This window comes from Solea solea, chromosome 1 (genome assembly GCF_958295425.1).
Source record: "Solea solea chromosome 1, fSolSol10.1, whole genome shotgun sequence".
In the NCBI taxonomy this organism is placed as follows: domain Eukaryota; kingdom Metazoa; phylum Chordata; class Actinopteri; order Pleuronectiformes; family Soleidae; genus Solea; species Solea solea.
The window spans coordinates 22,386,038-22,410,184 of NC_081134.1; the positions used below are offsets into that span (position 1 = coordinate 22,386,038).

General features: G+C 42.4%; 3 protein-coding genes across 7 annotated transcripts; 1 reads left to right on the plus strand and 2 right to left on the minus strand.

Annotated features, from left to right (window-relative positions):
• The first annotated feature begins 339 nt into the window (after positions 1-339).
• tmem71 (transmembrane protein 71) lies at positions 340-10,658 on the plus strand. 4 transcript variants are annotated; one of them, XM_058627522.1, is made up of 12 exons: positions 341-517; positions 2,230-2,293; positions 2,736-2,835; positions 3,042-3,103; positions 4,410-4,455; positions 4,788-4,997; positions 6,689-6,963; positions 7,036-7,215; positions 7,298-7,364; positions 7,465-7,526; positions 7,650-7,699; positions 7,804-10,658. In XM_058627522.1, the coding sequence occupies exons 4-12, from the start codon at positions 3,073-3,075 to the stop codon at positions 7,825-7,827; spliced, it is 945 nt and encodes a 314-aa protein (XP_058483505.1). In that variant the 5' UTR covers positions 341-517; positions 2,230-2,293; positions 2,736-2,835; positions 3,042-3,072; the 3' UTR covers positions 7,828-10,658. The 4 variants fall into 4 exon arrangements, with proteins under 4 accessions (XP_058483517.1, XP_058483508.1, XP_058483505.1 ...); XM_058627515.1 differs by having other exon boundaries at positions 341-507; XM_058627534.1 differs by lacking the exon at positions 2,736-2,835 and having other exon boundaries at positions 340-517.
• A 1,597-nt stretch (positions 10,659-12,255) lies between these two features.
• On the minus strand, positions 12,256-15,764 carry LOC131458331 (zinc finger protein 90-like). Of its 2 annotated transcripts, none has more exons than XM_058627372.1 (4): positions 15,315-15,764; positions 14,964-15,037; positions 14,768-14,858; positions 12,256-13,611 (listed from the first exon to the last, which is right to left on the minus strand). In XM_058627372.1, exons 1-4 carry the CDS (start codon positions 15,625-15,627, stop codon positions 12,746-12,748), a joined length of 1,344 nt encoding a protein of 447 aa, XP_058483355.1. In that variant the 5' UTR covers positions 15,628-15,764; the 3' UTR covers positions 12,256-12,745. The 2 variants fall into 2 exon arrangements, with proteins under 2 accessions (XP_058483355.1, XP_058483346.1); XM_058627363.1 differs by having other exon boundaries at positions 12,256-13,614.
• A 565-nt stretch (positions 15,765-16,329) lies between these two features.
• Positions 16,330-23,168, minus strand: LOC131458369 (gastrula zinc finger protein XlCGF48.2-like). The gene is made up of 3 exons (XM_058627424.1): positions 22,807-23,168; positions 18,165-18,225; positions 16,330-17,805 (listed from the first exon to the last, which is right to left on the minus strand). The coding sequence occupies exons 1-3, from the start codon at positions 23,122-23,124 to the stop codon at positions 16,973-16,975; spliced, it is 1,212 nt and encodes a 403-aa protein (XP_058483407.1). The 5' UTR covers positions 23,125-23,168; the 3' UTR covers positions 16,330-16,972.
• Positions 23,169-24,147: the final 979 nt, after the last annotated feature.

Here is a 24,147-nt window from a genome sequence, read left to right on the forward strand (position 1 = left end):
TCAGTGATTTTAACATCACACACACAGGAGTTGTTGATCCACTGCTGACTCCATCACTAAGTGATTTTGTCAAATTCGGCATTTGAAACATTTCATTAAGACTTAACTCAGTGACACAAAGTGACCACACGAGGCAGCAGTAGACCAGCAACTCCTGTGTCCATGTGAGCTGAAATCACTGGTTTTCTCTGTGGGGTTTAGTGTGAGAGAGTGAGTGGTTTACAAACTTCACTTTCCTGTTGGAAAAGTCTGACTGACTTGAATTATCCATTTTTTAACACCTTTAACTTAGTTTGGTGTGCTTTTACGTTGAAGGCTGATCGGAAGTGGTATCGCTATGTGCTTTATTCTAGTTTCCGGTGTGAGGGTGAGGCTTCAGTGACGTATGAAGCTAATGCTTCGAGCTGTTTTTATTCACAAGAGGAAGAAAAAAAACCCACACAATACCAGGACATTTAAAAAAAGAAAAGAAGTTTAATCACCGGAAACTGGAAAAACCGCAAACCGGTGAGTGAAAGTGAGTCCGTTAATTACTTTGTCTGTGTTCCTTAAATTCAGCTCAAAATACGAATTGTTACTAACAGACATTTAACATTTAAAAAAAAAAAGAATTCCGTGTTTTTATAGATTCGTGTTTGTTTATTTGTTTTTTTTGTCACTTCCTGCCTTTTAAAAACAACATTTCTCTTATCGCTGCTTTCATCGAAGCTGAAAAATCCGCCTGTACGTGAAGATCACACGGAAACACGCCGACAACAACACATTTTATATCTTTAATGTTCATTTATGTTCATGTCAATGACGTCACACAACCCATCAGCAGTGAGTAAATAAACTAAATGTACAAACATTGTCAATATTAGAGAAAATATGTCAGGAAAAACTAATAAACTTCTTAACATTCGTCAACAAAGGGCTTTACTATAAAATAAAACGTGCAAATAATACATATAAAAACGGGTTGTACATATATATATATATGTATGTATGTATGTAAAATAAAGAACTGTCAAAGATAAGAGTGACACAGGTGTGATGCAGACTATAATATTAATTTAATTATAAAAGAGGACAATGGTTTGATCCGTGACGCGTTTTCCTCCAACATCAGCAGCTGCTGCAAAGCATGCTGGGAGGCCGGGGAGAGACCACTGTGCAGGACTGGAGAGGGGAAATGAAGAAATATTAAATATGTAAATAAACGAAATCTTATAATAAACAGCAGAAAATAAATTCAGACTCCGCTCCTTTAAACAACCAGAGGATCAAATGAATAAAGATGTCAGTTTTTCATTCAGTTACAATTATGATACAATTTAAAATGTAAAGGTTGAATGATTATTATTATTACATTATTATTATTATTGTTATTATTATTACTATTATTGTTATATCCTTCATTATTAATTGATTTTGTTTCTTGAATTATTTTTTGAACAGATAATCATTAGATTCTGAACTTATAACCTTGTAAATTAACTATTTTTATCATTGATTAGTGAGTTTGAGTGTTTTTCTTCTTATTATTATTATTGTTGTTGTTATTATTATTAATATTAATAATAATAATAATAATAATAATAATAATAAGAAGAAGAAGAAGAACAAAAATAATAATAATAATAATGATAAACAATTTTTCGGATTTAACAGCTTCTTAAATGTGATGTGAATATTTTCTAGTTTCTTTGCTCCATAAAAACAAAAATATTTCAAAGTCAATCATTTTGTGTTTGTGGACAAAAAAAAAGTTTTGTTTTGAAACACAGAAACAGGAAGTTGAGAGGACAAACCACCCCCCACCCCCCCTTTGTTTTCCTCTAACTGTCACTGACCTCCTTCATCCCAGTGGTGCCTCCTGTTGTTGAAGCATCTTTCAAAACCAAATCCCATATAGTCACTGACGGGGACACAGGAGCTGCTGGTCTACTGCCTCTACTGCCTCGTGTGGTCACTTTGTGCCAAATGAATAAAGTAATAATAATTAAAATAGATTCAAATGAAGAATTTTGAAAGCCGAAGTCGTAAAATAAGACATTAGAAGTTAGTGATGAAGGCAGCAGTGGATCATCAACGTCTGTGTGCTGTGATGTTAAAATCACTGATTTTCTCTATGAGGTTTGGTGTGTCTCGTTGTGTCTGACAAACACAGAGTTAACAGGAAACATGAGCTCACAGTTTCAGCCTCTCTCTCTCCCCCCCCTCTCTCTCTCTGCCTGTTTTTCTCAGACTGCTGCCGTTTCTGCAGGATATGACAGAAGCAGCACAGAAAACAGCAGCAGCACTTTGGACGGTGAGACTTTTCTCTCTTTAATCTGCTCTTAATCTTTGCTCATCAGCAGGATTACTTTACTTTACCAACTGTTTTAAAGACAGCGACGCAAATCACAACATAAATCCTGACCACAGCAAAGTTGTTCATAATTTCAGTTTCTACGCTGAATTGATCCAAAATGAATTGAAATTTAAATTCCTTCATAAATGCAAATTGAAAGGTTTGGAAAAGTTTGTTTCAGGACCCAAAAATAATCTCCTGTGACCCACCTATGGGTCCCGACCCAGACTTTGTTTGCCTTTATATACATTTAGATTAAATCATGGAAGTGACAGGATTTTACTGGAACTCAAACTCAAAGAGAGTCGCCACAACTTTTTTACTGTGACGCGAACGTGTGTAAATGTTATTGTTGTTGGTCAGTCAGTCAGTCATCATCTACCGCTTTATCCTCCACCAGAGGGTCGCGGGGGGTGCTGTGCCAATCTCAGCTACATCGGGCGATAGGCAGGGTACACCCTGGACAGTTCGCCAGTCCATCGCAGGGCCATTTGTTGTTGGTATGTATGTATATATATATATATACATATATGTATATATATACATATATTTATACATATACATATATGTATATATATAAGTATCGTATTGTAGTGATTTTGAGTTTCCTGCAGTAACAGCTGGAGAAAAACCCACAGAAACTTTCACGTGAACTTGTGTGTGTGTGTGTGTGTGTGTGTGTGTGTGTGTTTAATGTCTTTCACAGATCAACAGGAGACTCTGAGCTGCAGACAAACATGTCTCTGTTCTTCTCTGGAGCTGTGACGAGTATGTGAGCCAATCGTAGCATGTTATCGTGTGTTTGTGAGTGAGAGACAAAAGCAGAGAATGTATATCTACAAGTTAGTTAAAGTTAAACCACTCACTCTCCCACACCAAACCTCATAGAGAAAATCAGTGATTTTAGCTCGCAGGGACACAGGCGCTGCTTGTCCTCTGCTGCCTCGTGTGGTCACTTTGTGTCACTGAGGTCAATCTGAGAGAATTATTTCAAAAGCCAAAGTGACAAAAGAAGACATTAGAACTTAGTGATGGAGGCAGCAGTGGATCAACAACTCCTGTGTGTGTGATGTTAAAATCACTGATTTTCTCTGTGAGGTTTGGTGTGGGAGAGTGAGGGATACTGGTTCCTGAACGCAGCATAACAACAGGCTCCTGTCAGTGTTTATCATCGTCGTCACATCAACACCACTCAAGTTTAGGAATTGTGTGTGTGTGTGTGTGTGTGTGTGTGTGTGTGTGTGTGTGTGGTCATAAACACTGACCTTGTCAGGACCAGTAGTCCACATGGAGACCAAAACCTAATGAGACAACCTAATTTCTGAGGAACTGGTTGTGGTTAAGGTTAGTTTTAGTCATGAACTGGTTATGCTTAAGGTTAGTGTTAGTCATGAACTGGTTATGGTTAAGGTTAGTGTTGGAGCTATTTACTTATTGTTAGTATTTAGTGCTGTTTAGTTTAGTATTTTGTTTAGTGAGTATTTAGTTTTGGTTATTCTTAATTATCTTTAATCAATTTATTTGATTTAATTATAATTACCTTTTTATTAGTATTCTAGTTTATTATTTGTGTTTTAGTTTCATTTGGGCACGTTAGAGTGGGACCTGAGGCTACATAGGTAGGCTGTCGGTAAGGGACCAGGATGCACCTGGGTGGAATGATGGTTTTTTACCGCTGAGCGGGAGAAGCATGGGACTTCCTTTGTTTGCTTGCACTTTTGGTTAAATAAACCACCTTTTTGTTGACTTTGGATATTCGTTTGGACCTCATGTTTTTTCCGATGCGCGTACACAACAACCCATGGTGCATCAGTGGCCTTTTGATTGGGATAATTTGAAGTTTGATTTGATTTTCATTTGTTTGACAAACGGCTACTACAGTTAGTTTTAGTCATGAACTGGTTATGGTGAAGGTTAGTGTTAGTCATGAACTGGCTATGGTTAAGGTTAGTGTTAGTCATGAACTGGCTATGGTTAAGGTTAGTGTTAGTCATGAACTGGTTAAGGTTAGTGTTAGTCATGAAGGGGTTAGGGTTAGGGTTGGCTATTAGTGTTAATGTTTCCTCTCGTTCAGGTTCACCGATCAAACGAAGGTTACGGACCAATCCCTCGTCTCAGAGGTAAGAGATAGACATATTGATATTTATCTGTGATCAATAAAGATGTGACAGAAAACTCAAAAATCATCAAAGATGAACCTGGTCCATGAAACAAGTTTTAATCTGTAATCTTAAATTCTGGATTCTGTTCATAATCCAAGATTGAAGAGGAGACAGATTTGTGGACGTTGTTTTGCCAAAGTAAATGCAAACAAGGATTAAAATCAGATTTAGTCACAGATTTTTGTTATTAATCGATAATAAAATCAAAAATAATCGAAGTGATAAATATTGATCGCATTGATCCTTTGTGCATCGCCTCCCACTAACGTCCTCTCGTCCGGCTCCCTCAGCCTGGACGCCTCCCTCCTCTCTCCTGACTCCTCCTACGTGTGTTACTCCTCGGCGGAGGGCGATGCCCCCTGCTGCTGCCGCCGCTCTGCGCGCCTCCTCACCAACGGCTACTACGCCGTCACCGAGGACAGTTTCACCTGGGACGACGAGGGCAACGTGTCCCTGACGCCATGTAAGACCAGCGTCTCCTACAAGGAGAACCCGGTCAGGTGAGACCAGCGCGTCACGTGACGCCAACGCCATTCACGACAGTTTGTTTTTGTCCTGTGAACGTCTTAAAGGTGGAGTGCGTGACTTTTTTCAAGTTACACACACACACATTCTGCTGTAAATTCCTCTCACCTGACGTCTGCTGCCTTCAGAGTCCTGAGGGTGATGTCATCTGTTACGGTTGCTAGGAGACCAGTGTGTTACTGAAACCTTCACTGAAGTCTGTTGTCACATGACTTATTCTTATGCAAAAGAATGGCCGTTTCTCAATATCCATACTTGTGCGTACTTGCGTACTCCCGTACTTGTGTACTCCCGTACTTGTGTGTACTTGTGTGTACTTGTGCTTACTTGTGTGTACTTGTGTACTCCCGTACTTGTGAAAACGTCATCAGCCTCAGTCCAAGTGCTGTTCCAATTGTGAACAGCGAGGACGGTTCTCAAACCCGGAAGTGTTCTCGCTCCGCCCATTTTTACCAAGTATGCATCGGAGGTGACTTAAGCGTACTTGCGATGGCCATGTATCCCAGAGTACATTTCGGTGGAGCATAGCAGCAGATAATATAAATATAAATCTGAAATAAATATTTTTCTTTGTCCCAGAACAAGTTTTAAGATCATTTGAGGCGAGAAATTAGTCATTTAGAATTCAAACATGTGGTTTGCGTATGAAGATATGACGTATTTATAGTTTGGCAGCGACGTTTGTCGGAGGTGATAAGCTCCGCCTCTGCGGACGCTCGGCGCTCACTGTGCCCGGCACAGAGCAGCGTTACCTCGGCCTGTCCTGATGAAATGATCCGCTGGCTCAGACCTCGCTGTCATTAGATGCTCGGTGTGATCCATAGATTTGTTGTTGACGTGTTATTTTGTTTTTAATAGAAACGTTTTGACCTGACAGTTTGAAAGTTTGTATATTATTAATGTTTTATTTATTTTAACTTTGAATGTCAGATTTATATTAAAGTCGCACGGTCATTGTATCTGTATTTAAATATAATATATAAATATTAGATATGTAGAGTAGTATATATTTGTACAAGTTATATATTTTAGTGTAGAGTAGTGTATATGTACAGTATATATATATATATATATATATTTACAATGCTGTAACATATCTATTTTCCACATTATATTATTTGTATTGTATATTTTAATAGAAATACATTAATAAATGAAGTTAAATATTTAAAATGTAAAAATAATAACAACATATATATGCATTTATTAAAAGTATATTATATGTTCATTTATCAACACTGTAGGTGGCGGTAATGAGGCTGCAGCACTTGGCGCCAGCCACCATTCAAACAGCAGAACAATACATACATACTTGCTTACTTCAGTATTGAGAAACAACCACATACTTGTGTACTCCTGTACTGGACAAGTATATACTCCCAGGGTACTTCTCAAGTATATACTTGCCAAGTAAGCAAGTACGTACTTGGAGTTGTTGATCCACTGCTGCCTCCATCACTAAGTTCAAATATCTTATTTAAGTCAATCCGGCTTTAAAAATCCTGCATTTGAATTTACTTTACGTAGATGTCGTAAGTTTTTCCACTGTTTCTTGTCTCAGTCACAACCTGAACTGTCCCTTTTACTTTTGTCGATCATAAAGTGGTTTTCAAAAAGAATCAATAATAAATCAAAGATCACAAAAAGAATTGTTTTCGTGTCTCAGAGTTTTCCGCCGCAGACGACGACCTCGTGACGCGTTGGCCCGCCTCCTCAGTGATGTCACAGAGAGCTGCCAGACGTGGTTGGGCGAGAAAGTCTTCAGAGGTGTGTTTGGCACCCGACAGAACCTGAACCAGGACTTGGACCTAGACAGTGAGTATGTGCGGGGTCACGACTGGTCCAGGCGCAGCCAGCAGGGGGCGGAGCCAGCGACGCTGGACGAGGCGTGGTCTGCACTGAGCAGCAGCGAGGTGGACGACAGCCGTGCTTTCACATACGGTAAAACAACGTGCGATGTTAACGACGTTCAAACACGAAATCACCCAGCGTCACCTGACTGTCTCCTCACAGACCCAACAGAGGCCCCGCCCCCTCCTGACAAAGTTTCCCCACCCCCAGCGCTGCTGATCCAGGAGGAGATTTGCTCTGAGATCTGTCAATCAAAGGAGCTGGGCGGGCTCTCAGAAGTCCCGCCCCCTTCTGCATTTTACACCAATGCCTGCTGCTGTCAGACGTCACCTGACCACACGGGTGAGCTTCATCATCATCCTTATCATCATTTAAATGGGTGGAGTCAGAGGTCAGAGGTTTTTTCTTTTTTTTTTTATCTCAGGTTTGACAATGAAGACTTTTCTCCTCCTCATCTTCACCGTCTTCATCGTCACGGCTGTGATCACGAGGTAAAACAACAGTGTTTACAAATCTTGCACGATGTATAAAAACATTGAAGTTTGAGATTATAATTCAACACAGATTATTACCCACAATCCTCTTGTGCAGGTGTCCTTGGTGGAGCACAACGTTAGCATCCACCGTGTTCGTGACGATGACGACGTGTATGTGTGAGTGTCACATGACCTTGGACTCAAATCACATGACCTCCGATTCAACTCAAATTTTATTTAAACATTTTGAAATAACGTTTTTTTTTGTTTTTTTAATCTGCGATGTTTTGTCTCTTTCAGTCCTGACGAAGGCGGGGCCAATGGGCGAGTGGAGGAGAGCGAAGACGGAGGTGAAGGAACATCCAACACGATGTTAGCGCCCTCCGTCACCACAGGGGGCACTGTGAGCAAAGACTGTCCCTTTAACTGTTCTTTTTCTGTTTTGTTTTTTCAGGACATTACATCAAGAAACGAGTGAAAGACGGAAACGTCGGACGGAAACTTCGTAGAAATATTCCACATGGTTGTTACAGTAAATGTTTGCATGAAAGTGACGCAGCGTTCGTAGAGTTTTGGAAAACATTTTACAGAAAAAAAGCCAAGTGTGACGATGTCGCGTTTACGAACGTCAACAGTTCATGATCTGAGGGTGTGTTTTCTGTGTCAGAAGAAAAGCAGAGTCGACACTTTGTTTTCCGATAAAATGCTGAAGGAACTCAATGCCGTGGCGATGTGAGTTGCTGTAGTTTAGTTGTGAGATTCAGGGAGTCGTGTAAAAGATGTAAAAACGTGTCTTTTGTTTTGTCAAACTTTGGTTTGGGCGAAAGTTGGGGAAAATCTTTTTTTTCTTGAGAAAACTGAACAAAAATAAGATGCTAGCATGCTAAAGCTGCAGTATTTTGATTTTGTACGAAAAAGTTTGCGTCTTACTGTTGCAGTGCCAAAAATTAGTTTTTCACAAGATAATTTTCCTTTAACCGCCCGTCGAGTTTTCTGGGGCTAATGCTAAGCTAACTGTGTTCATAGTAAAACCTCGTCAGAAGAATCTCAAGGCCGATGACTTTTCAGGACATTATATTTCACGATCTTTTCTTTGTTTTGTTTCAGTGAAAATATTTCAGCGTCTGAAGCTAACGGCGTACTTTAAAAAATAATTTGCGTTCTCTTCCTTGAATTGTTTCATTTGTTTATCGTCGACTGAAAACAAACCTTACTAATGTAGCGTTTTAAATATTTATTTGTGAAACTCCTCGGCTTTTTAGTGCCTTAAACACAGAGAAACCAACGGAAACGACGCTTAAAAAATGCCGGTAAACGTGTGGTGGAGTTTGATTTAAGCTGTGCACTGGAGCAGACGGGTGTAGTTAACATACAGTAAGTCGTGTTTGAATCAGAAAATAATCGTAAAAAAAATTGCAAATGAAAAAAGTTTTCATCAGGAAAAAAAATGCGATCAAAACAAACGTAAACAAATGTACGATAGTGTATGACTAACGTAGAACTTTTATCTCACGAAACATTTTTATGTGTTTTTTTGTGCTCAGTGAATTTGCTGAGATCGGGAATGTTTTACTGAAATTGAAAAAAAGAAAATTCTGCCAACTTCGTTGCGTGATCGGGCCTGAGACTCCACGTTTTCGTGACTCGGGAGTCTGAATCATCCGATGTGAATTTTAGTGCCAAATCTTAGACTGGACGATTCCGAACACCTTTACGTATTAACCGATATATAACTGATATTTTTGAATACTGCTCTGCGTGACTTTGTATGACTTTGCATTTTAAAGCTGCAGATATTTCTTTTATATTTGCGATGAATTGCCGTTAAATGTCTCCACAGAGTCTTTTCGCCTCTTTCCACTCCTTGTTTTGGTTTCTGGGCGTAAAAAAGGTCTTTGCTAACTGGATGATTACGAAGAAACAGGACCTTCCTCAAATCGTACAAAAGTGCGACACACAAGCTAAAGTCCGTCTTAAAGTGGACTCTCCTCTCTCCTTTTATACTGTTAGGTCCTTAACGTGTATTTAATTTATCACGAAAATATTCACAATTTTGGGCGATTTTACGAGCAAAAGGCCTTAAAACCAGGAATGCGATCTTTTTTTTCCCCTCAGGAGGAGATTTAGACAAAAGATGGAGGAAAAAAAAATGCAGGAACATTTTTGAACTTTCGATTCAAACTGTGAATTATCGCGTTACCACCTAACTGCACACTGGCACCCCCTGGTGGCCTCAAATGAACAAGTAAATGCAGCTTTAAATCATCAAAGTTTGAGATATCGCAGAAATATTAAAATAGTTACGCCGACGGGAAATTCCTGATAAATATCTGTGATGAATTTAAAACGTGACTCTTGTTCCTGTTTTGTTTATCTATTCTTAAAGCACTTGTCGCTAATCTTCACAATAATCACGTGATTAAAATTAAACTGTAAAAAACAAAGCGCTGACGTAGATTTGAACTTTTAAAAATTAGATAAATATTATATTTAAAGGAGACATGTTATACCCTATTTCCCCCATTAAAATGCTGCTGTATGTGACTGTATCAGACTGAGTCTGTGTTCCGGTCATGGAGGACGTACTGAACAAATATTTTTAATTAGGACGTGTCAGAATGGTCAGTTATGAGCTCTATTTGACCTTTTCTTAAAAATGTGTGTGTTTGTACGTCGGTGAAATACGGTCGCTGACTAAATACGGCGACCGCTGGCCGCAGTCTGATGTGAAGTTTGCTGACTTTATCCGGAACATTAGCTTCATATATAAAATCCTCTGAGGCTGGAAGTTTGTGTAAAACACTGTGCTCCACTGTGCAGCCACCAACAGCACACTTGTCCCTCCGCATTGACATAATACCGCTCTTCCTCCCTCGCCTGCACTCTCGCATTTTATAGGGACAAGGTGGAGCTAAGGTGGAGCTCTCCAAGTAAACTTACTGGTGGGCGGTAACATTTGCGGTGAAATGCGCATGCTGCCGTCATAAGCGCAGGGAATTCAACAACGAGTGTTTTATCGCCTATACTTACCATGAAAACATGACTGAGTATTCTTTTTCCACACTTTGGCGACTGGTAGGGCCTCCAGAATCCCAAATATAAGTACTGTAATGATTAAAAAGTTGATTTTGCATAATATGTCCCCTTTAAATAAAATAAATCGCTTCAATCAGGAAGTTGTGGTTTTGGACGATGTGTAGTTGCCCGTTTGGGCCTCTTGATGGAGCTATGTTTTAAAGGTTTAACTTTAACAGTGTTTGTGTTTAAAGTATGTTTCTCTTCCATTAAAAACATGATAAAAACACAAAAGAGTTTTTTTTTTTTTTACTCCGGAGAAAATGTGAATATGTTTTTCAGATGCATTAGAGTCCGACGTTTTCCTCAGCTGACCAACATCGGACATCACGAGGTAAAACGGCGTGAAGTGGAAAATTTCACTGTTGGTCAAAAAGGTTTCATTCAAAAGTCAGAATTTCCTAGTTAAGTCTCATTTCCAACATGGAAATTAATTTTACCGTTAATTGCACTTCTGTCCGATTAGTTTAAATAAGTCGTAAACATAGTGATTGTTTAAAGGATATTCTGTGCGATGCAAAATTCTGTCAGCGTAGTTATCGACTGGTGTTGCTAATGATAGCTAGCCCAAACGCGATAAACTCGCAGGTGACAACAATTCCCAGTCCCGACTTACAACGTAAATATAACGCAGCTTATAAACACGACACATATAGAAAGTTTCAGAGTTCGCAAGTTGCGTCGTTTTTGCTAATGTCTTTAAATTTAAAATGTCGGACATGACGCAGTTAAAACACTGTCATTTTAACTTCGTACAGAGTTCAAAATTAGTTTTTTTACTAACTAAACCCCTAAACCATTTTTTTCAGGTTCAAACTAGTGTATACGGTTCAGCTCGCCACTGCAGACGCGCTCGGACGAGAGAGAGATCATTGCTCTATCAACAACTGTAGTAGAATCAAACATTTACTATCTCCAGACACGAACAATGAACTGAGAATGCTAAATACAGCTAATGTCCAGGCAGACGAAGACCGAGAGCGTCCGCAGAGGCAGAGCTGATCACCTCAGACAACGTCGCTGTCAAACTATAAATACGTCATATCTTAATACACAAACCACATTTTTGAATTCTAAATGACTAACTTCTCGCCTCAAATGATCTTAAAACTGCGTTCCGGGACCCAGAAAAATATTTATTTTAGGTTTATATTTGTTTTCTCTGTTGCAATGTTCTGGCGAATTGCATTCTGGGATACGTGACGTCATTTGTCCGAGTAAGAATGTAATTGTGGATATCTCAAAGTAAAAGCCAAATACACATGAAGGTTGTTAATTCAAGACAGCTGTATGAATGAACTACGCAGAGCAATCTGCCTTCACATCGATTTATAGATTATTCATTTATTTGCGGTGACTTTTATTAGTGTGATAAATGTCGTGTGAGTGTGTAAACTTATTGAAATGTGTGTGTCTCGCGCTAAATGCAGCTCTAAGCTGCCGCTGCTGTGATGGTCACGCCCCCTCCGGGGCTCACTCAACGATTCCCTGCCCACTTTTTGTAGATTTTTTAAATCAGGCATTGGGCGGAGTCAGCTTCAGAACAGGAGTTTAGTTTCTCTTTAAAGTGACGTTACTCGAGCAACTGTGATGTTGACTTATAGATTAAAATAATAATACATTTTCGGGAAATTAAGCGATGATCTCAATACGTACAGATACGTGCCATAATTACACGTCAAATACATCAATAAAAACAAAGAAAGAAAATTGATAATAAATTAATAAATCTATGAATAAACATCACAAAAGTATCAAAAGTAACAGGAAAAATGTTTGCAGATAATTACGTAAAAACAAAAAACAATTTCAGAAAAAAGGGACTAATACGCAAAGAAATACATTTTTATTAAAGTAATTCATTTCTGGGCAGAAATATTTATAAATCTACATTCTTCTTTAACATATATATTTATATTTCCTAATATTATGGTCTGTTTGATTTACTCCTGAATCAAAACAGATTTAGAGATATTTTGAGAACTGAAACCGACTCAGTGGACAATTTATTAAAACATGAAAGTAACACGTGTGATGTCTGCTTTCACCACATTTGCCTTTAAAGAGAAAAAACTTCAGTTTTCAGAAAAAACAAAAAACAAAAATTTTACAATGACAAAAACCTTTTTTTTTCCAATTTTCTTCTCCCATTTTATTACGTAAAAATAACAAAATCAACAGATTTATTGACGATTAATCAAGAAAGCGAATCATTGTGATCTTACGTTAGTCCGACTAAGATGACCTCGATATTAGTCAGACTAACGAGACTAATGTCACTTCATAAAACCTGAACTGTCCCTTAAGCGGCAGGTCTGACCTCAGTGTGCGGCGGCGTGCACGGCCACATGTCTGCGCAGGTGGACGGCCGATATGAACGTCCTCCCGCAGAGCGAGCACTTGAACTGTTTGCAGTCAGCGTGGACACTCATGTGGACCTTCAGCGAGCCCGACTGCGCGAACCGCTTGCCGCAGTGGACGCAGCCATAGCGCTTCTCGCCGGTGTGGACGCTCTGGTGGCGTTTGAGGTTGCTGGAGTCGGAGAAACGTTTGCCGCAGAGCGCGCAGGTGAAGGGCTTCTCGCCCGTGTGGACCCTCATGTGAGTCTTCAGGTTCTTCAGGCAGGCGAGCGTTTTCCCGCAGCAGCTGCACACAAACGACCTCCCGCCGTCCTCGGTGCCCTGAGCGTCTCCTCTGCTGACTCCGCCCTCATGTCTCCACCGCTCCCTCCTCATGAAAGTGTTCTCTCTCTCCGTCACTTCTCTCCTCTGCTGCTGAGGCTCATCTGTGGTGAATGGCGCCCTCTGCTGGTCATCTGTGGTGAACGCCGCCCTCTGCTGGTCGTCTGTGAACACCAGTTGTTGCTCTGACTCGCTCGCCTCACTCACGTTGAAGTGGAAGCCGGCGCCACCACCTGAATCGGCGTGAATCACCGCGTACGAGCAGCCGGGCTCCTCCTCCTCACTCAAAGCATTCTGGGTAACGAGGTGGCCATGTTGGAGCTGTGGCTCGTACGTCGCACACACGTCGTTTGGGACTTTCTGAACGGACGCAGAGGTGGAGCTGACTTCACCACTCGTCCACGACTGAGACGAGTCGCCGCCGCCTTCACTCACTGCTTCCTGTTTGGAGAGTGGGGGCGGAGCTTCCGGCTCTGCCGTCTGTCGTTCGTCAAGGTGACTCAAAGCTGCTAAAGAGAGGGGGGAAAAAACACATTTTTACTTTCACTACAGACAACAACTTCCAGTATTTTGGGGGGCGGGGCCTGATGAGACAGGGCGGGGTGTATTGATTGATTGAAGTGTGGCTGCTATTACAAGCTTTTTCCGCACTGACGCTAATATTACTGATGTTATGAAAACAGAATGTAGCTTTACAAAAACACAACTTCCTGTTCAAACAGTCGGATCATTCGCCTCAATACAGTCAAATATCTTATCACATATAATTTTTTAACTGATTTCAAATAAACATTCAAAAAAATTATTCATGTTTCAGTCACTAGATGGCGCCAAGTGCTCGCTTTCATTAGAGCTGTTGTGTGAGTATATCACAGTATGGTCATAATAGTGTGTCATGACTTAAATATCGTGATAATATTGTGTTCTGAGCCTGTGACACTCGGAACTGCAGTATTTTTATGATAACGGCGATAAGACCACAGAGGACAGGCCACCCCACACTCAGGCTGGTCGCAGAGGCCCAGGCCCCCAGCACCCAGAGCCCGCTAGTGCCACAGGGCGGGGCCAGCCCACCACCGGTGGAAGCAGAGACCACCCACAGGCCAGAACCCACTGCAACCACCCCCACCACCCACCAGAGACCAACCGCACGCCCCCCATCCCAAGTAGGGACAGACGGAGGCCCACGCAGGGCCCCAAGCCAGGGGGACCCCGAGTGACTTAAATATTGCGATAATTTGTGTTGTGACTTAAATATCGTGATAATATTGTGTTGTGACTTAAATATTGCGATAATTTGTGTTGTGACTTAAATATCGTGATAATATTGTGTTGTGACTTAAATATCGTGATAATATTGTGTTGTGACTTAAATATTGCGATAATTTTGTGTTGTGACTTAAATATCGTGATAATATTGTGTTGTGACTTAAATATTGCGATAATTTGTGTTGTGACTTAAATATCGTGATAATATTGTGTTGTGACTTAAATATTGCGATAATTTGTGTTGTGACTTAAATATCGTGATAATATTGTGTTGTGACTTAAATATCGTGATAATATTGTGTTGTGACTTAAATATCGTGTTAATATTGTGTTGTGACTTAAATATTGTGATAATATCGTATTGTGACAATTTCAAAATTGAAGTGAACTCACAGTTCTGCTCGGGCTGAGACCAGGAAGCGTCCTCGTCCTCCTCCACTTTGATCACCGCCGTCGTCACGTGAACCGACTCTCCCGCAGATAACTGTGATCGGAGAAGAGACGAAAAAAAAGAGCGACAGAGTTAAAGGAACGACTTCGCGACCAGACAAGGAAAAGACATACGACTTCTCTCCGACATCTAACTTACCGTCACAGGAGCACCATTCTCTCCAGAGTCAGCAGGTGGCGCCGTGCAGGACACTGTGGACAACGTCACCTCAGCTGGAAGACACGCGTCACAGAGACGAGAAGTTTAACATCAGTTTTTGTCTGATTCTTTGTTGCATTTCATGCTTTTTCATCAGCAGGTGATCGTTTAAATATTGCGATAATTACGTGATGATTCTGTGAATAATGTGATGTGGCTTAAATATCACAAACATTAGCGTTACACATTTAAATTAGCATTCTTCACATGTTAGCAATAACATTTAAATTCATCAACATTATCTGACTCCGTTATAAATGCTAGCATTAGCTTTTTAACGCTAACGGTTACCTGCAGGTGTTCGGTTCCGCCTCGGCTCGTTGCCAGGGTGATAATGAGCGCGCGCCCGGCTGCCGCTCGAGTTGAGCAGCGCGGCGCCGCCGGCGGTCACCGCGGCTCGCAGCGCGGTGGCGCGCGCGGATCGCAGCTCCATGAGCCGCAGTTTTCTGCGCAGGACCTCGTTCTCTTTGCGGCTCCGCGAGATTTCCAGCTGCAGCAGCGAGTATCCGCTGTCCACGAGCTCGCAGATCTCCGCCACCGCCGTGTTCGCGAGGACTTCCATGATGGACGCGAGCTGCGCGTGAAAGGAGGCGGCAGGCGACATGATGACGCGCTCCCCGCGTGCGTCTTTGTCTATGATCAGTGTCCAGATCGTCACGAGAACACTCACGAAGCTCACGCGGCAGCTGCGCGTGTTTTTCCTACGATATTCTGTCACCTGGTGTAAACAGAGCTGCACAAACCAGGAAGTGACGCAACGAACAAAGTACATAAAACGCATGCGCGGAAATCTCCACTCTAATGTTGTTGTTTTTTTAAATAGAATTTAATGTTATTATTAGACGATTTTTTTTTATTAATTTAGGTTTTTTTATATCAGAAAAAAAACTCTCCCACAACAAACTCAGTGAACTCAGAAAATCAGTGATTTCTGTTCACAGGGACACAGGAGCTGCTGTCCTCTGCTGCCTCATGTGGTCACTTTGTGCCACTGAGTTAAGTCTAAATGAAATATTTCAAACACTGAAGTGACCAAATAAGACATTAGAACTTAGTGATGGAAGCAGCAGTGGATCAACAACTACTGTGTGTGATGTTAAAATCACTGGTTTTGGTGTGGGAGAGTGAGTGGTTTACAAACTTCAGTTTCCTGTTGGAAAAGTCTGTCTCACAGTGAGATAAAGACGTGAACATGTGACGTAGATATCGTAGATTTAAAATGATGTAGATATTATAAGTATTGAAGTTTTCTTTGCGTCTCAACAGCAGCAAATGTTGGTTTAAAAATGACACAAAAGGACACAAGTGGAGAAAAGCGCTCATTTATTTTCATAAACAGTTTATTATCTCATCGTGTGAACAACAGCCCTTTAATGTCTCTGGAAAATACGAAAAGAGTAATTGATTATTGCTGCAGCAAAACAATGAACAAATAAAACTTCATACGTTTTCCATTAAAAAAAGAACACAAATTAAATGAAACAATCAAACTTTTTTCAACTTTTCATCTGAACACGTGAAAAATGTAGATTTAACTCCAGCGTCGGCTTTTTATTTTCCATGTTTTCTACCAAAGAAAAACAAAAGCAAAGACATTGAGTTCATTGTCCTTTTAAAATGATTACAATAATTAAATAATGACTTATTTATTCAAATCGTTGAAGTTTTGTGCAAACTAATGAAAATCACGGGAATTCCAAAGACGTTTAAACTGAGATTAAATAACAAAACAACACAGATTTTAGAGCCCGTGTGAAATAAGTTTAAGAAAAATGGAAAAAGGTTTGTGGCTTGTTTCAGTGACACAGATACACCAGAGTTTAGGGGAATATTTTCTGCTTCCTTTGCTCCATAAAACAAATACAATCATTCAAACTCCATCATTCACACCTTTGATCAACTCTTTGTGACTCAAAATGAAAATAACTGTGTGATTTCCTCTCGTGGTTTTAAACGTGGGTGTTCTGGGACAGCGACACCTCAGGGTGACACTTGCTCATGTGTATTTTCAGACTGTGCCTGACGGCGAACGTGCGGTGGCACACGGCGCAGAAGTGCGGCCGCTCGCCCGTGTGCACGTTGATGTGCGACTTGAGGTGAGCCGACTGCGTGAACTTCTTGCCGCACTGGTCACAGCTGAACGGCCTCTCGCCCGTGTGGATCCTCATGTGGACGTCCAGGTTCTGCGTGGTGGCGTACGTCTTGTGGCAGACGGAGCACACGAAGCGTTTGCTGCCGCTCGGGTACAGACCGAAGCTCATCATGTCCACGTCTGTGTACTCAAACACAGAGTTGCTGTTCTCGGACAGCTGGCCGTCTGCGGGCGCCGAGCCCGAGACGCTGACCAGCTTCAGCCCGAACGCGTCGGCGTTCTCGCTCTGGTGAAACTGAGCGATGGACACGTGGCTTTTTGGCGTTTTGGTCCACGTGAGATTGAAGTCCGCATCCCCACTGTCTGACTGAGGCTCCATCGCAGAGCTGCTGAAACACACAGGATTGCTGGAGCTCAGAGGAACCAGCGAGTTCTCCTGGACCACGTGGACGTCCATCTGCGACGAGTAGGAACAGACTGACTTGCCGGTCTCCGCCTCGTCGGCACTGGAACAGCCGGGCTCGCTGCGAGGAGAGTCCACGGCGTAGACGGCCACGCTCGTCCTCCTTGACGTGTTCAGAGCCACGTGTTCTGTAGAAGACGGCGTCTCCGTCTCGTTGTTTCTTGAATGACGTCTCTTCACGCTGCGGCCGATTTGAGTCGATGTGACGATAGTCGTCTCCTCGTTTTCTGAAAGAAGGAAACATTGATTTTAAAGAAACTACAGAAGGACGAACGTCTGCTCTTCAAAGTCAAACATGTTATTTTATCGTCTTTATCTCACTGTGAGACAGACTTTTCCAACAGGAAACTCAAGTTTGTCGACCAATCACTCTGCCACACGAGGCAGCAGAGGACCAGCAGCTCCTGTCTAAAATCACTGATTTTCTCTATGGGGTTTGGTGTGGGAGAGTAGGTTTGTCATCACACTGATGTATTTTCACATGTTCATGTTTGTGTTGAGTTTGGTTTATGATTGATAGCTGACGTGTCTGCAGTGAGGCGTTCACTGACCAAACACAGACCAGGGTCCAGGAGCTGAGACTCACCTTCACCAAAGGAGTCCTTGCTGTCCGAGTCTTCGTCTTTGATCAACACCACGTCTGGAAACTGCAGAACATCAACGACAATCATGTTAACGTCACACAATCACAAAACAATCAACTGTTTAAGGTGAGCACGAAGCAGCAGAGGACCAGCAGCTCTTAAAATCTGGTGTGGGAGACAAACCAGTTTCCTGTAAGGGTAAGGGTTTAAGGTTTAAGGTAAGGCTAAAGCACTTAAGTTGTGATAGGGTAAGTTAAGGGTAAGGGTTTAAGGTTAAGGTAAGGAACTGATGGCGCATTTCAACCGGCTCTACTCGCCTCGCCATGGCACGGTTTAAGTAGCGTTTCCACTAGCCTGGTACCTGGTACCAGGTACCTGGTCAGACGAGGTTCCAAGGGTGCTGAAGTAAATAACTACAGACCTGTCTCTCTTCTTCCTTTTCTCTCCAAAACTCTGGAGCGTGCTATCTTTAATCAACTCTCCTCCTACCTTCACCGGAACAACCTGCTTGATCCTCTTCAGTCTGGTTTTAAAGCAGGTCACTCGACCGAAACTGCACTTCTTGTGTGCACACTGCCAGGGCTGCCTCTCTCTCCTCTGTGCTCATCCTCTTGGACCTCTCTGCAGCGTTTGACAGTTAACCACCAGATCTTTACTTCCTCCCTTCAAGAACTAGGTGTCTCAGGCTCTGCACTTGCCCTACTCTCATCCTATCTTCAAAACTGAACATACAGAGTAGAGATGTAACGATATGAAAATTTCATATCACGGTTATTGTGACCAAAATTATCACGGTTATCAATATTATCACGGTATTGTTAGATGTGTTCAAAATGTTCCAAAAGTACTGAACACACCCACTGAAATCTTTTAACCAAGTTTTATTTAAAACAATATATTTTATATTATATGATGATTATTATTATTAATTATCATCTAACTGACACGCGCACACACACACAGGTCTTACTCTGTGTCGGATAATAATTAAGTAGCAGCTGTCGTACACAGCATAAAAATAAAATAAAAAAACACAGAAACAAACACATTTTGGTCTGCTACGGTACCTGTCGTCTGCACACTACTCGCTTTCGCTGATCGCGCCCAATAACATGTATTTTTACAGGAGTAACGTTAGGTAACACTTAACTTAGGTTTCCTTTATTTGTTGACTTACTCGCTGAAAAGTACTGGGTGGTGGTCACGGAGATGGCTCATCAAATTGGAAGTGTTACCCCCCCCTTCGCGGAGATTTTTGGAGCGCAGGTGGCTTCAGCCGTGTCGTCACAGGACAGACAGTGGAAACTTCTGAGCGAGTGCCGTTCAGGTGCTGCTGCTTCTCCAGGAAATGAGCAGTATCACTGTGAGTTTTTCAGTAATCAGTTGCGGTAATCAATCACGGTTTTAACGATAATTAAAATTTGAAAAGGTAGTACTAACCGTCGGGAATTTTACCGCGGTTTATCGTCATACCGGTAATCGTTACATCCCTAATACAGAGTAACCTGGAGAGGATCTGTGTCGGAACCCTGTCCTCTAACTACTGGGGTCCCTCAGGGTTCTGTCTTGGGCCCTCTCCTCTTCTCTCTGTACACCAACTCTCTTGGTTCTGTTATTCACTCTCATGGTTTTTCCTATCACAGCTACGCCGATGACACCCAACTAATTCTCTCTTTTCCCAGCTCCGACACACATGTAGCAGAACGGATCTCCGCTTGTCTGACCGACATCTCTCAGTGATGTCTGACCATCAACTGAAACTAGGGATGCACCGATATGAATATTTCAGCCGATACCGATATCCGATATTAATATTGCTGCTATGGCCGATAACCGATTACTACCGATATCGATATATGTTTTTTTTTTTTTTTAAAAAGGTATCTGAGATGATAATAGTTTGTACAGACTGAAAATCATGCAAGCTGAATTTTTGAATGTCTTCCTTTATTTTCAAAACATGTTTTACCTCCAAATAACAAGGTTACAGGGCGACCATAAGACACAAGTAAAGGTTTTTAGAATCCTTTAGCACTAAATAACTAAATTAAAGTACAGTTTAACTCCCTCAACTCACTAAACTCCTGTGAGAAAGTTTGGATCATAAATTACAAACATGAACATAAATAAAAATAATACCCTGCCAAAGTTACTGTAACCGAGATAAGGGCGTCTATACTGGGTACGTAAATAAAGTCAACAACCCTTCCTCCCGGCAACAACAACCGCGCCACTTCCCTTTACAATAAAACTACACAACAGATATGAGAAACAATACCTGACAAGCTCTACTAAGAGCTGCCATAATAAAAAAAAAATGTAACATTACTTTATCAAACTTGCCAGTATTCATGGCAACCAGATATTTATTAAAATGCAAAACATTGGAAAAGTAGCGCCGACTTGGCAGGTTGTTGCGGGGTTCAATATGCTCTATCAGCCGTCGGAACCCTCGGTCCTTCACCATGGAAAAGGGCTGGTCGTCAAGAGCAATCATTTCCATTACCTTGATCGTTATTGCCCTGGCCAATGTCTTCCTTTGTTCGATTACTTGCTGTATTGGGCTCCCAGCTGCGCTGCTTTTCTTTTTTGTCTGCCGCCTAACGTTACTAGCGTTAGCTTCCTGCCATTGTTTGTATACTTCTGGGTGGCGGTTTTTCAAATGACATAATCAAATTTGTGGTATTGAATGACTTGACGCGGAACCCTCCTCGCATTACCTCGACTTTGCAAGTGTTGCATAATGCTTTTCGCATATCTTCTATCGACACCCTGAAAAAACGCCCACACCGCTGACATTATCTCTCCTCAACACACACACACACACACACACCTTGTGCTGCACTTGCGTCACTGTCACATGCTCAAACAAATGCAGCATGGCCTCCCCTTCCCGACACACATACACAAACAGCAAATAGACGGGTATTAACATCGGTTGTTAAAATTGGCGCAGTTTTACTCATTGGACCGATGCCGATATGTTAAAAAATGACAAACATCGGCCGATACCAATATCAATGCCGATATATCGTGCATCCCTACCTGAAACTCAATCTCAGACCGAGTTTCTTTTTCTCCCACCACAGATCTAACCATCACCCTTGACAACTCTGTGGTAGCTCCTTCTCATACCGCAGGAACCTGGGTGTGACACTTGATGACCATCTCTCCCTCACTGCCAACATTGCTGCAACAGCTCGATCTTGCAGATACATGTTGCACAACATCAGAAGTATACGGCCTCTTCTAACCCAGAAGGCGGCACAGGTTCTGGTCCAGGTTCTTGTCATCTCACGCTTGGACTACTGCAACTCCCTCCTGGCTGGTCTCCCTGTGTGTGCCATACGACCTCTGCAACTCATCCAGAATGCAGCAGCTCGACTCGTCTTCAACTTACCAAAATTCTCCCACACTACACCACTCCTCCACTCCCTTCACTGGCTTCCTGTAGCTGCTCGCATCCGCTTCAAGACTCTAGTGCTTGCGTTCCATGCTACAAACGGATCCGGTCCAGCCTACATCCAGGACATGATCAAAACCTACACCCCAGCCCACCCACTCCGCTCTGCATCGGCAAACCAGCTTGCTGCCCCCTCACTGAGAGGATCGCAGAGGCATTCACAGAACTCAAGACTGTTCACTGTCCTAGCTCCCAAAGGGTGGAACGAGCTCCCCATCGACATCCGGACAGCGGAAAGCCTCCACATCTTCCGCCGCCGACTAAAAACACATTTCTTCCGACTCTACCTTGACTAAGACGACGACGACAAAAAAAAAAAACCTATACATACACCTATACTTATGACTAGCACTTCATAGTTTGGCTTACTTGAAGCTCTTTCTTACTTCTACCTCTTATTTGTACCCAAATGTTTAAATGCACTTATTGTAAGTCGCTTTGGATAAAAGCGTCTGACATGTAATGTAATGTGCTTAAAAGCAGGTGCTATGATTGGTCAGACTTCCGGCCGCTGAGTCCTGTCACAGGAAGACACCTCCCACACACAAATCAAGCCGAACAGCGACGAACTGTAGATCACTTAAAACTACTTAACAATCCTAACAACGTGGGTTAATCTCCAACAACTACCAGGGAAACCTCTATATTTAACAGCAGTCTTTTAAAGTGGAGTGGTGTATTTAGGGACAGTGCCGCTGATCGCGAGCCACAGACCGCTGCCGTCTGTGGAGTAGGAGGCTGTACTCCGGAGACGTGTGGACAGCAATCAACCCGAACAGTGCCGAATTGTAGATAAACTACTTAACAATCCTAAAAACGTGGGTTAATCTCCAACAACTACAGAAGTGTGGTGTAAAGTCACTAGTGTGTCGCGTATAAAACCAAGTCACCGCAGTTTCACTCAGCCGCGCAGCGATGACTCCGCCCACGTTAAGTAGTTACTTTTTTGTATTGGAGAATGCGACCTAATCGTGCCGTGTCGTGCCGAGGCGAGTAGAGCCGGTGGAAATGCGGCTTTAGTGTGATGCTAAGTTAAGGGTACAGGTTTAAGGTTAAGGTAAGGCACTTAGTTGTGATTTTAAGGTAAGAGTAAATTACTCTAAGTGCCGTAGTGATGTTAAGTTAAGGGTAAGGGGCAGAGGAATGCATTATGTCTGAGTGAAGGGTTAGTGGGTGTTTACCTCCGCGTGCGGCACTGCCGCGCCTCCTCCGTCTCGCTGCCACTGCCGCTGCTGCGGCGCGTCCTCCGCGGGCGCGACTACCTCCGGCTCCGCTGTCTTCGCGCCGCCGCTGCTGCTTCCGCGGATCACGATGGACTCGATGAGGTGGAGCTTCTTCCTCAGCGCCTCGTTCTCGTGGCGGCTGCGGTTGATCTCGAGCTGCAGCACCGCGTAGCCCTCGTCCACGACCTCGCAGATCTCCGCCACCGCCGCTTTGGTTAGCGCCTCCATGATGACGCTCAGCTGCTCGTGCAGCGCTCTGTTGCTCAGCACCGCCATGATGCGGCAGGCAGCGCGGCTGGGACGCGAACAGGAAGTGGACCGGGCTCGGACTGACGGGCGCGCGCGGCTCCTCCCGGTGACCGGAGGCGTGTTCGGTTCCGACAGACGCGGCTTGTCCGTGATCTCAACAAAGAACTACAGGTGGCGTGTGTGTGTGTTGTTGTTTTTTCCTGTTTCCGCCTGAGTCGCACTTCCGGATTTCAAAATAAAAGCGTCTCGTCTGGTCAATAGATAAAACAGTGTTCAGTAACAGTGTAAAATATTAACAACAATGTAATCTTAAAATTAGAACACGATATACAAGGAAGACATACATGATGATGTTTCATACAATTACAAAGTAAAAGAGTTTGTTTTGATACGGGAGGATTTATCTCACAGGAATTATGCAAAATAAATCCATTAATATCAAGAAATCAATCTGAAATAAGGCAAATAACGCGGATAATCTAAACTTAATCCAACTCTTTCAGGATTTAAGGGAGGAGCTTCCAGGGATTTGGTATCTCAGAGAAACCCGCATGATTTAACGTGACTTCGGAACATAACCAGACTGCTGGCGGCGTCAGCTCGTAGCTGTTGTGTTTGCGATGTTTTGTGCTTATAAAAAAAAAGACGCGAATCAATTTCGTATTTTGTCTCTAAACAAACTCTCACCGGTGACTGCGAGGTTCGCTTACGATGATTCTGAATCGCGTCGACTCTGAAGCGTCCGATGACGTCGTTAATCCCTCACACTGCAGGAGAATCTGCCCTAAAACCAGAAGGCGCTCAACGATAAAAAAAACTGTGAAAAAAGGAGGTAAAAGAAAAGAACAACTGAGATAAAAGGTGTCAAAGAAAGACATAAAACATCAGACTCCTGTGATGTTTACCTTTCATGGAAATGTCTCTCAAAGACGACGTCAAACACAGGGACAGCAGGACGTGTGTTGTCCCTGATTTGAACATTATTTTATTTGCCTTTAAACGCAGTCCCAAAATGTCACCTTCCCAGAAACTGCTGTGAAAATGTTAGAT